The sequence below is a fragment of the Acanthochromis polyacanthus genome, chromosome 15 (genome assembly GCF_021347895.1).
Source record: "Acanthochromis polyacanthus isolate Apoly-LR-REF ecotype Palm Island chromosome 15, KAUST_Apoly_ChrSc, whole genome shotgun sequence".
Lineage (NCBI taxonomy): Eukaryota > Metazoa > Chordata > Actinopteri > Pomacentridae > Acanthochromis > Acanthochromis polyacanthus.
This window is the reverse complement of record NC_067127.1, coordinates 13,543,236-13,556,608: the sequence shown is the minus strand read 5'-3', so window position 1 is coordinate 13,556,608 and position 13,373 is coordinate 13,543,236. Positions and strand designations below refer to the sequence as shown.

At 39.9% G+C, this 13,373-nt stretch overlaps 1 protein-coding gene across 1 annotated transcript in view; it reads right to left on the bottom strand.

Moving 5' to 3' along the window:
- Window positions 1–12,815, bottom strand: part of LOC110952053 (collagen alpha-1(XIX) chain) — a 105,765-nt gene extending 92,950 nt beyond the window's left edge. The window contains 10 exon segments of the mRNA XM_051960208.1: window positions 928–990; window positions 1,733–1,852; window positions 2,468–2,542; window positions 3,166–3,441; window positions 3,553–3,605; window positions 3,608–3,675; window positions 9,065–9,164; window positions 9,247–9,321; window positions 10,042–10,163; window positions 12,637–12,815. Of these exon segments, the coding sequence (XP_051816168.1) occupies window positions 928–990; window positions 1,733–1,852; window positions 2,468–2,542; window positions 3,166–3,441; window positions 3,553–3,605; window positions 3,608–3,675; window positions 9,065–9,164; window positions 9,247–9,321; window positions 10,042–10,129 (918 nt within the window). The 5' untranslated portion in view covers window positions 10,130–10,163; window positions 12,637–12,815.
- Between the last annotated feature and the right edge of the window lie 558 nt (window positions 12,816–13,373).

Here is a 13,373-nt window from a genome sequence, read left to right as displayed (position 1 = left end):
AGGGATGAATGTTTCCCCAGAAACAAAAATCAAATAGTCATCCTACATATCTTAATCCCACAGCCACATCATGGTAATAAGGATACTGACCCCAAAAGCCACCAGGTCTTATCAGACACGCAGTACCACCAGCTGTTCGTCTTTTGTGAATTTCACTCCTCTTTGAAAACCTTCTCCTGCTTCTTTCACCTTGCAGGCAGCCAAAAGGGGATTTGATCCTCCAAACAATGTGATTCGTCTGGGGAAAAATACCTCTTTTTGTTTGGGTAGTTGGTGGTTCCTTCATGTTTTTGTTGTCCTCCAGCTGACACAACACCCGCAATTTTCAGTGACTGGGCATGCACAACTCCACTTGTCTATTGAGCTGTCATGGTCAAAGGATCCTTCTCTTCTTTTTAAACTACATGTATTTTCGAGTGATTGGAGAAATGTATGATTTCCCAATTCACACTTCTTGAGATTCGGGGGAAAATGCACCTTGTGAAGGTAATTGCATGGTAGCTTCTCTTTGCCTGAAGAACACGAAACTTTGCGAGACACTACAGCACAGGCATTTGCTTTGCCGAGAGAGAGAGATGTACTCCTCTTCCTCGAACAGCGAAGTATAAATTTCTCCTACAGGGACCTGCTGTCTTTCTTGACATTTAGACCTTGCAGCTGTCCTGGAAAACCAGCAGCACTAGCCACAAAGAAAACCCAGCGAGAGCAACATTTGAGAGCAAAACTATGGTCGTTTGCAACAAAGGGCAGAGCACAAAGACTTAGAGATTTGTAGTGTGGATGCTCAACATGATACTGCCCACCTACTCAAATTTAGACGACCGTGAAAATATTTTAACTCTAACATTCCATAACCACTCCAGTCCCTTTACAATAAATGCCAGGAACAGATGTGTGCCTTCATCATGCTGAAAATGTTGCCCATACCTTGTCTCCTTGATCTCCTTTTTGTCCTGGCAGGCCAACTACGCCTGGAAGACCAGGATCCCCCTGAGTAGAGACAATTAGTGGGATTAAAAAAATGTAGACATCAGTGTCAGCAGCATAAATCTTAGCAGTAGAATGAAATAAAACACTTGGGCCAAGAAGTAACAATTATTTATAAGTGCGACAATACAAATAACTTATAGTATTTACAGTAAATAATGCTTTTACAGATTCATGTGATACTTGAAAAATTAAAACATTGTTAGAAGAGCATTTTCTAATATCTAAAATCAGCTTCTACTGACAGAGATTAGCAATGTCTGCGTAGAAACAGAATTTTCTTTTAATGCAGCACCTCAAATGCTGATTTTGCTGCCTTTTTGGTGACTTGCAGACAAAATCTTAAAACCATAAAGGTGCTCGGTATGAGATTGGATATCACCTCGGAGCTATGCTACCTGCGCCTTTCAAAGGAGGCTTGAAGCTTTTGAGTCTCAATTTGCATTTTACTCTTACATGAATATTTGCAGCCAAAAGAGACCTTCTGCATTCCCACAAAATCGATTGCACGGTGCGGATTTACAATGTTCGAGAGAATTAAACCTGTGTTTACTCATAGATTATGGCTATACTGCCTTTGGTTGGCTTCCAAGGAAAACACTTTTTGGTGTAAGTGTCTTTTAAATGGCAGCTTAGTGCCCATAAAGGATTGAGTACACGTGGTGCCAAATCAGTGCTGGTTCAGTTGGAATAGCCATTACACTTACTCAATTAGAGACCCTTGTTGGGGGGGAATTGATTGTACCTTTTCAGCTGGACAGTGGCATCTGTCAATTGACTGTGAGACCGGCTGAGACAGCATCTGGGGGATTGGCTCTGCATCCAGGGGAGGGGAAGTCCCATTAAATGCCTTCTTGGCTCCACACTGGATCAATACAGAAATTTCACCATTTAGACACCTCTCTCTTTGTTACATTTGCTTCAACGCAAAGATACTCTACCATTCACAGTAATGTACCACGCTTCACACAAGTAACGTGCGCTATATGCTTATGTCTCCGTGCACTGAAGCAATACTGATAAGTCCTTCTCCAGGCTGTGACAATTCCCCGAGAGTAACTTTACACTGGCATGACAGTGTACTTATGGAGAGATGTAATGGTGATGGGTCAAAGGTCATTTCTGCATTTGGAATCACTGTAATATTAGCTCTTATTGACTTTAGGGTGATGGGAGTTATTAAGTTTCCGTCTTTGGATGCATGTCCTCATGAAGAGACAAAAGAAAACCCTACCATGCTCTCAATGTTTGATCACACTGCATAGGGTCGAGTTATTTAGTTATGTGACATTTACTACAGGTACAATCTGAAGGGTGTCATTACAGTTTTTTTCTCTGAATATTTTAAGAAAAACATATTGTATCATTTATTTTTAAAACTGTAGAATAAATTTAAAAAAATAAATCTGTCACCCCTTATTTCCTGATTTACAACAAACAGCAGGTGTTAGTTACGCACTGAGATATTACAGCATGTTACCTCTTGTAGCTCACAGCAATTTTCCAACTCAGCCATATAAGGGTCACAGTAGATTAGGATTTGTTTCAGTTCAATCTGTGGAAAACAACTCATATTAATGAACAATCACAGCATCAAACAGTAGATTCATTATGGCGTCATGCTCCTCTTAAGTGACAAATGTCCGTGCTTCGCTGGGTAAGACAATTTGTTCAGCTGATAGCTATTATAGCTTTAAGTTGTCCTCTACTTCACCTCGCTGGCAAATTGGCTTAAAAACATAGCATCTAGACACTTTAAAGACGCTTTAGCTTCTGCATGAAATCTACAGTTTTTCAGATATACAGACTTGCATAATTATCTAATAGCATGGTGCAAAAAGTCAGTTGTTAATCCGACTTAAACCAGAATCCACTCAGTAGTGAACAAATGGCAAAGCTGTCCTTAAGTTTTCGTAGCACTTTAGGGGCATCTCTGAGAGAGATGCTAACAAATATGGCACAATGGAGGATTTAGACAGATTAAGAATCTGAATATGTCCCTCAAGCATGTTTTGAATGGAGAGGAGTTTTGATCTGCATGGACTGTCACACAATGGATCAAAACTGGAGATGAATAACAAAACTACTGTACCAAAAACTGGTGAATCATCCCACTATGCAGAGTACACTGAGGTAATGATAACAAATATGTTCCTGTAAAGTTAGAATGGGACGCACATCTACAGGTCGTCCGTCCTCCACTCTTGTAGTGATGAGTGTGCGCCCATTGAGGTCAATGCTGTCCCTCTCATCAGTCAGTCTCCGTTCTATTAGCTTGCAGTCCATGTAAATGGAGACTATGTTGCTCTGAAGAGAAATGCTCAGCTTGTGCCACTGGCGATCAAAGAGGGCATGTAGGTCACGGCTCTTAAAAGTGTAGCGGAGGGTGTTCTTCAGCGAGCCCTGGGAAGAAAACTCCAACACCTTCCTACCACCATCGACCACAACAGACACCTAGAGGGAAAAGAAGGCTTTAAAAACTAAATTCTCACCACAAGGAAACATCCAACACGCCATATTTTTGTAGATTCTGAAAAAGACATTAATACATCCAGTGGGGCTCACCTGACTGCCTCCTGATTGGTCAAATATCTGCCAAAGATACCAGCGGTCTTTTTAGTAGTTCGTCTCACCCGGAGGATGGAGACAAGGGAGTACTCACTTGGGAGCCCATTTGGAAAGATTAATCTAAAAAGAAACATTGTAAAACGGAGTCAGATTCTCACAGAATATCAATATTAAACGGATTACGAAAATATCCCAAAAAAATTGAAGATAGCAAGCTCTTGTGTCTTTTGTCAATATTGATCGTAAACCAGTTTAAAGCTTTCAGTGGCTGAATAATGAAGCAGCCAATCAACTTCAGTGATCAATAAAACATTTCAGTATCCTCTTGCTGCAGAGACATTCACATAAATAAACCTGACAAACCTGATTCCATTTAACTTGATGAATTTTATACAGGCTTCCCTGTCATTCAGATAATGAAAGCATATAGACATTGATCCAAAGTCAAAGAGGCCAATCTTTTTACCCCACTCCGATCCCATGCACTGCAGTTCTACATGCTTAGTGTAATGCAGCTATCGGTTTATATCTATGACCTCAGCTGCTCTGTAAAGTCAAACAACACAGAAAACAATATGTACCAGCAAAAGTTGAACATATAGGGAAAAAAACAACATCATATTTCAACTCACACCCACTCTCAAATGAATTACAGCTTATTCACTAACTCATCTCTCAACCCACACCCTCGCTCCCTTCTTAATTTTTTTTACATTGCATTAAAAAACACAACAAACCACGGTATCCTTCAAAATACTATAACCCTAGCCCTAAGTCCAAACTCAAATTAACAACCAAAAGTGGAAGAGCATAAACATAATAAATCAAGATCAGCAAAAATAATAATAATACAATGATAAGGTCATTGAGAAGGCAGAGCACAGCCCGGGGGAGGAAGAGAGCGAGTATCCTCAGACAGGTTGGAAATTAGTTTTCACTCCAATATATCATCTCCTATTCTCTCAGAGCTTCATACCCTCTGCTATTGTGTCCCTCGAAATCTTTGAGATTTTGGTGTAAACGGTACATGACTAAAATGATAAATACACCAAGTAAAAGCTCCCGAAAAATCAAATGCTTCTGTGAGAGACCGAGGACTGGGAAGGTCATTTGTTGCCCAGGGGCTAAAGGACTATTTCAGCTGCAATTCAATATCAGAAGTGACATGGCAATTTATAAAAATGGGAATTTTACAATAAATTCAGCATAGAATATTTTAAGGCTACCTGATTGTACTAAACGTATTAAATGTTAAATACAAGATGCAAGGAATAATATGAAGTAAAAAGGTACATAACAGAACTCTGAGAGCTTTATGTACTGCACCTATGGAACATAATAAATTCAAGAAGTTTTATTACAACTGAGATACTCTGCAGAATTTACTGCAAGGCGGGGGGTTTTTTTTCAGGCCAAAGAGTTCATACCCTTCTTTTCAAAGTCCCTACCTCAGCCTACTCTCATTTCAAAACATTCTCTGTCTACAGTGTGGCACAGTTGATCTCTGAAGACCCACAGGGTTAAAGTTCTTGACCTTGTGTTGACTGCCCTCAGCGGCTAAGTGGCTAAACCTGGAGCACAATGTCGGTTGGTTTGAAGTCTGTTTGTGTGATTCTTTGGGGAAAAAAAACTGCTCCTCTGCGTGTTTAAATGTGTGTAAATGAGTCTGAATTCATTCTCCATGCTCTTATCTTTCACTGCCAATACAACTCTTACAGAATACTGCATGTGATTCTGCCAACCCTGTCTGCTACAAGTGCCATTTAAATAGAACTAATTTGCTCAGAGTAACACTCTGGCACACCAGAGTTATAATCAGAACTAATTCCATTTTTATGAGGAATGACCATGTGCTTTCTGGAAACTATCACCACTCTTGGAACATGTCTTTGACCGAGCATATTGCTTGGCTGACACTGTCGCTTGTATAATCAGAGACAATGGTTTGACAGAATGTCACAGCAACACTACCGGTGCGTTAGACTATCTCACGGAAGCGACTTTAGTGTCCTGGTTTGTAAGAAATTCAACCCAGGAGGATTTTTTTAAAAAGAGTCGGAGGAATTGAATTGCCGTAGTTGAAACAATCAAACCTCCACGTGCTTATTACCGACATCCAATCCTCCAACAGATCAAAGCTGACTCAACCATGACAGTTTGCACGCTAAATCCATCATTTGTGCTGGCAAGGACTATAACTTCCTCCCAGCATGAGTCCACTTTTCCATTTAAATGTGGAAGAACGCTTGGCAGCATGATACCAAACTGCCTGTTATCAAGCCAAATCAAGTGCACGCCTGTGATCTGGAAGAAGAATATTTTACTTGTGAAGAGACTTTACAAAACTGAGTGTGCATGTGGCTAGCTGAGATAACTAAAACTATATATCATTGTCGTCCCAGTGTAAATAAGTGTTCCTCTGTACACCTAAATAACGGAGAGCACCTCAAGATGCTTTGCAATGACAACAAGACACCAGAGATGGAAAACAAATTTAAAAAAAAGCGTGGTTTGAATTAAATTCTTCATTAATGTAGAGCCATTTAAATACAAGGCAGTTCAAGCTCTCTATATCGTTATTAGGTATGTAAGATTAAAAGGTTCTAAACATCCATGTCTATGGTCTAAAAATGAAATAACAAAAAATGCAGGCAAGCACTTATAAACTGCATATTTCAGAAACAGTTCAGAGGTTTATGACATTAAATAGAGTGTCAGCTGTACTGTATTGACTAGAGTAAGCCTACGTGATCAATTAGCTGACAGACTGAAACCACTGAAACCACAGACTGACAGACAAACACAAACCGTGGTGATTTGATACACCACATCTCAGCCTAAACACGGCAAAAACCACATTATGAGACTCTGCGTCCAAATTCAAGATGTGTTGTTACCACTGAGATTTCAAATAAGAGATGACTATTACATTACAGAGAAAATTATAAGGATGATAGATCAGGGTTGGATCAGGTTGCTTACAAATTACCACGTCAATTTGTATAATGCAATCCAATGGATTACAAAATATGTATTCTAGTCTGAACGCTTTTGGCGTACATGAAAATCGAACGTGGAAAACATTGCCAGAGAAATTTGAATTCCACAGATATTATTTTTCTTGAAGTGCCTCAAAACATGTTTATTACAAATAAGAAGCATTTTACATATTCATGTGCACTTGGCCAAATTAAATTAACCTTACAAAAGCAGTACTGGCACAAGTTACAGATGCATTGTATATATTCTGTAACGAGTGGGATGCTATTCGGTGTGCGTTTTTGTAGCTGCTGTTTTTTAATCAAAGGAGATGCTGTCAGGAATGGAAGACTGCTGCTACTTGAACCTCCCATTTTGACTCAGCACTGTTTTGTTTTGTTTTTCCCTCACCACAGAGTAGAGTGCCTTGTCTAGAAAACTCTATATGTGTATCAAAATTTAAAAATATCAATATTTTAAAGACCTGATCGAAGAGCAATAACATTCTCCTTAACAATGTAACTACAACCTAATAAAACATTCTTTAAAATGTGATCTGGGCTGAATACACTAACCTTTTTTCTTTGTAATTTCATCATTACATGTGTCTTATCTCTCATACCGACAGTTTCTTATGCTTTGTCTTGGTTTTTGAGGCTAAAAAATAACAAAAATCTTCAAGCCACTGCAAAAAAAAGCACAGATAAGTGTGAATATATGTAAAAATAAGTGGACTTCCTACCTTTTAACTTCTTATATTTTGCTAAAGACAACTAGAGTCAGTCAAAAAAAAAAACACAGACCAGTGTGGCTGCCTGTTACCTAACTGCAGAAAGAGAAAAAAAAAGTGCTCGCTGAGCTTCTTTTGCTCAACATTTGAACAAAGAAAAGCTCCATTGAACCTTGAAGACTTTGAGCTGCCTAACTACACAGGGAGCCCTGTATAGTGGAGCTGCATTTCAATGTACTTTAAATGTAAATGTGATGCATATCAATGTGAAACACCAGATATGAGATAGAAATTAGTATCGGACCAAACACAGACATGCGTCTTATGGCAGTGAGCAATGTAGCACTGTACGGTCAAACACGTGCTGCATTTTGTAGGCTGATTCGTCACCTCGCATGAATGTTCCATAAGTGTGTCAGCTGTGATCTATGTACCATAATGTCTTTTGTGCCAAGGAGTTGGCAGAACATCAGCCAGATCTAGAGAATAAGGCATCTATTGCTGCATATCCTGCGAGTAAAGTGAGCAATGTTTTAGTGGCTGTGGCAGGGGCAGAGGGGCCTCCTGCTTCATGCAATTGCCCTCGCTTTCCCTCCTCAGCTGACATACAGTATCACCTGTCAAAGTACTTAGATAATTGGATATGAGAGGGATCGCGGTCTTGCCACTATAACCAATGACACTGTCAGCAGCGTCACTGAGAAGCAGCATCTTCTTGCACTATGGCCCAGGCTGAGCGAGGGGCTGAAGTAAATGTATTTTCAACTTGCTTGACTGAACAGGGAAGCAGATCACAAATCACCTGGCTCAAAGATTCTTTCACCTTGCCAGAGAGAGTGGCAGTAAATGTTTACAGTTGCATGTCATGTAAAAATACTAAAAATATCCTTCCCTACCTCCCGGAAGAATGACAAAGTGTACTCTTTCACTGTTACAACCTAAGGACACAAAACAATGAACATCGATGCACATTTTTCAGAATCCAAGGCATCACTGTCAAGCCGAGTCGGGCGCCCATTACAGCTTCATATATGCCACCGGTCTTTTTCTGATGCAACTGGGACTATATGTAAAAGCACAATGGACCTTTATAAATATTGTATCAAATCAAATGGCCACTATATCATAAGAATCAGCAAGGTGAAGTCGCTGCCAGTTGACCAGGGAATAAAGGTCTTCAGTAAATGGCACCTTAGTGTGTCATTTATGTAGTTATTTTAATATTCCTGTCTCATTATACGTCCTCAGACTTTTTTCCCTGTCCTTTATGTCCCACTTTTTGCCCTTAGGAGACTTCTAGAATAAATGCAATATATATTAATTCTGTTCAAATTATTCCCTGTCTACCAGCTCACCTCACCGCTTGCCCTTATTAGCCAAGGCAAATGGAACTATTGCTCTGAGCAGGGCATATCAGGGCTGCGTCAGTTCAGCTCTATCATGAAAACACCAATGGTACACGGTTTTGTTTTGGGGTTTTCTTCCTAGAAACTCACACATTTGAAAGCCTAAATTCTCACCATGGTCTGCACAACAAATATCTGTAATATTTTAGCTGCTTCTACAATACCACAGGCTCTTGCAGTGTTTAAATTATAAGAAAAAAATGCCAGTACATATTTAGATCCTGAACATGAAGAAGCATATCAGTAACAGCCTGCACTTTACTACTGTTCATGTGTGCTGCTTTGGTTGTGCAGTGCATTCTGCAGCTTCCTCACATGTTATAATGAACCACAACCCAAATGATGCAGAATATAAACACACACGCACGACAGCAAACGCGTGCACGCTACTTACTTTGTTGGCTTAATAAGCGGACTGCTTCCTAATCGGAACGATGGCAACTCTTCCGTGATTGTTCCCTTTCGAAGAAGAAACTTTTCTGTGAGATCAATTCCTGTGAACAGGATTGCAACGTGTTACTAGCTTTAAACAAGCCGTTGCCGACTTATTTACAAAAGTCACCTTTCAGCACATACCTGTGATTTCCAGGGGACGATCTAAAATGTCCTTAAACCTGTGCTCCTCTACGGTCAGAGCGGGACATGAGCCATCTGAGGAAAAGTCACCAAGAAGTTGTTTGTGCTGGGTGCAGACGTTCATTTATATTTGGAATCAGCTTTGACTATTGGTATTATAGAAAAGACAGTGATGAATTGAATCGTGAAGTCATTTCCACAGTGCATTTCCTTTAATTCTGAAAGCAAAACTGCTTTATGAGAAATCCACATCAGAGCGGAAAATCAGTTCACAGTTTTTATGTTTTCCCATTAATCTTCAAAACTTTTGCTTAAACTTCAAAAAAAAAAAAATGTAAGAGACAAGACTGAAATTCAATTTAGAGACAAGCCCAGATTAGCATTACCAAAACCGACTTTATGAACAATGATAATCCTGTAATATAAGCTGTGGCTAAAAAATATTACACACCTAAATAAAGGCACTGCAAAAACAAAACCTGTACGCAGATATGCAGTTACTTACACATCGGGTTGGGATGTAATTTCATGTTTTAAAACATGATTATTTGAAGAACAACAGAGGCTTTTAAATCATAAAAGCTGTAACATCTCTATCTGTTCTTCACCGTCACATTCAAAGGAGATCATTTGTTTTATGGATAAAACCTGTGTGCTTTGTGTTAACAAAAGCACATTTAGACAGACACTGCAGGTGGTACTTTGCTGCTAAATTATCGCCATCAACAATCTTTTTCTTGTTGAAAGAAATACATTGATGCAGACAAAGAGTTGAGGACAACAAAAAACACGCACCTGTTTGTTCGCCCACTGCCATTCCAAAAGCACAAGGAATGGAATTCACAGTCCAAATGAAAGCAGTCCATCGTAGCAAGCAAATCATGGCTCCGAGGATAGAAAGCCGTCTACCTGAACACCTGAGGGCAAACAGGATAGCGCAGGTAGGTGAAACTGAAATATAAAAAACACTTGCCTTGTGCTAATCTTGATTAAATATTTTACCAATTTAAGTGCTAATAAATGCATAACTTATAATTAAACAGCGCGGGTCAGGTGACTTTCATAATAAACTTGCTTTTATGCTAAGTGTAGCAGCAGGTTTTACTTCAATCATTTAGCCTAGCACTGAAACAGTCACGTGTCTGTGATGGGCTAGCAAACATGGCAGGTAAAGCTTTAGGAAGCTTCCCAGTCTGTGGCAGAAATGTAATCTATTGTATTCAGATCAGGTCTCTTCCTTATTAGCAAAATCAGTATTAAAGTGGAGTTAACATTTCAACAGTCGCTCATGTCTGATTCTCCAATTTTCCATTTGACTCTGACACGTCCCCAAAGCCTCTTTGTGTGTTTACGTAAAGTCAGTCAGCATGGAGAATGCACTTGTGAGTCCTTCATTCATTAGTTCTCATTAACACCTCCCATACAGTGATGAATGCAGATGACTATACTCCAGCAGAAGCATTATACCCTTAGCTATGTTTGCGTTACCGATTTAGTTGTTAACCACTGAGTCAGGCCGACTCTTGTTCTCCATACGTTTGTAATTCATGAGGTCTGTACGTCTCCTCAAGATGACTCTAATTTCTATTCCAAACTCAGCTCACAGCGTGACTGATGAGAAGTTCAACACACAATTTGTTGGCTCTTTGCACACTTCAACGTTTGATTTTAGCGTGAACGCCAAGGCCCTGATCTGTGTTTGTGTACTGCTCTATTAACACTTTGTTGCGTTTTGATGTGTAAGCTGTCTGCAATGGACGTCACATTCAAGGATCAAACCTGGAACCCTCTAGTTACAAGCAAGTCTCTTGAAACATTCGACTATGCTGCCAAACCAAATCTTTGGCATTACTCTCATGCCATTGCAAAGGCGGCACACATTTTTTGGGGAGAGTCATCGTGGAGGACAAGAGGCTGCTGCAAAGTACGGTCGAAAGAGTGCATTCAGTGAACTATTCTGCCTCAAACTGAGCACTTTCAACAACTTCCACACTCATGCAAAAACGAGTTCCCATTTTGTTTAAAAACAAAACCAAGGTCTTTGAGCTGAATAAAGCCCAACAATGAGCTGCACACATAGACGTGACATTGAAATACTTTAATGATTATTCTCTTACACAACATCACACCATTAGATTCTCAATCCTACAGAAAATCGTGATTACTGACTTTTTATTGCACTTTTTTGGCTGTCTACCTGCAAAAGTTTTGTGAAAACACAGCTGTAGCAAGCATAAAATCCTTCCCTCCAGGTGCACATTCATCTATTTCCAGCGGGACGAAATGGCTGAAGACACAGCAGAGTGCTGAACTTGACCTCCTAACACCATAATACAGTCACAACACATTAAGTTAATTTATATGCATGGCCTCACAAAGTGTGACCAATAGTATTTTTTTCACTACACGATCCTTCTTGAACCGCCACAGTCTTATCCAAATTAATTTCTCCCCTCTGATTAATTCCAGTCCATGCTGCTGCTACAAGCCTTTTTTTTCCTCCTTTCTCCCACTGGATCATAAAGTTTTTCAGGCCTTTACAGTATCATGGTGCATGGAGATGAGGTGACCATGCCACTTACAAACTACAACCATGCATGGGTCGAAGACAAGTAGCACTACAGAGGGATCACATTCCCTGTCTGTGTGAATGTGTAATGCTATTCCATGTCATTTCTGCAAAATGCATGCGACACACGCAGCTTCTACATTCACAGTTATTCCAGATTGTGGAGGTGTTCATTTGTTTCTCTTATTTTTAATGCCACATGCAGTGTAATAGATGGGAGAAGGAAAAAAAAGGCTGCTGGACCAAAACCTGCATCGATTTAAATCCTTTAAATTGACACAGTGGCAGTGTGGGCTGCATCACATATGTCACAGCTTGAGAGAGGAGCAGGGAGAGAGAGGACTTAAACCTTGGCCACATAACTTATTGTCCGCTCTATGCCTCCATCATTCATTCCCTCGATCAATGGCAATAACTCAGCGGCAAAAACTCTCCAATATTCAAAGAAGCGTGTTGCTCTGCGCGACAGCTGATTGGTTGGACGCGCGTTTATTTTTTTTATCATTATTATTTTAATAATTGCTGGATGTTGTCGCTCATATTCTATTTTATATTTTCTTTTAACAAAGTGATGCAACACGGCTCATGTTTACCGCTGCACAGCGTTCATAAATCAGAAATAACCTGTTCATAAGGCATGCGTCCCAAGTTACACACAACAACAACAAAATAAAGAGAAATAAACAAAATCAAGCTATCAAAGATGCAATTTCGCCCTTCTAAAAGGCAAATCGATGGGTAAACTCGCTCATTTCTACATTACAAAAGGATTTTTTTTTTTTAAATTTAGCGTGAAATGCATTTGATCTATAAGTACTTACAGTTGCTGATAAAGTTTCCTCTAAGGCAGAAACAAACCAAAAACAGCGGCAAAAGCATAATCCATGTGTGATTACGATCAGTCCGATTCCGGATTCCAGGACTTGGAAATAAAAGTCACAGTGGGATCGCTTGCTCGATCGCGGTCCTTATTAGTTGCACCGAGTGGCCCTCCCACTCAGTCATTATTACTGAAATACACTGACAGAGACTTCAGCAAACACGCTGAAAGCCTCCACATTAGGGGGAAAGAAATGCCCTGCGGCGGTTCAAACAAACTCTCCTATTAACTGAGCCAGGTGCAGGAATTAAACAGCGTTTGATGCATTGTGATTGTATCAAAATGCTCAGAATAAAAGGCCTGAATCATATGGATTTGCTCGCCTTTAACTCGGCTTTAAGTGTGTTATTAGCAGTAATAACTGTCCAAGTGAAGCTTAAAAGTCGGAGGGAAAAAAGCCTGTGGGGAGAATATAAAAAAAGACGTGTTAACAGGCTATTCATCTCGATCCAAATCTTTCTATTCATCTGCCCCACAGCGCAGAAATTACACTCTGACATGAGTGGAATAGATGATCTGACACAATGAAGTGGCAGCTTTTAGTTCTAAAGGCAGCAAACTGGTGCTGCAAGCAAACCACATACTATTTTAGTCAGAAGACGAATGCCATGTTGCAATACTACCCTTGCTATATGGAAGTCAACAACTTTACCATTCGCTTGTGTTTGCAAAGGCAGG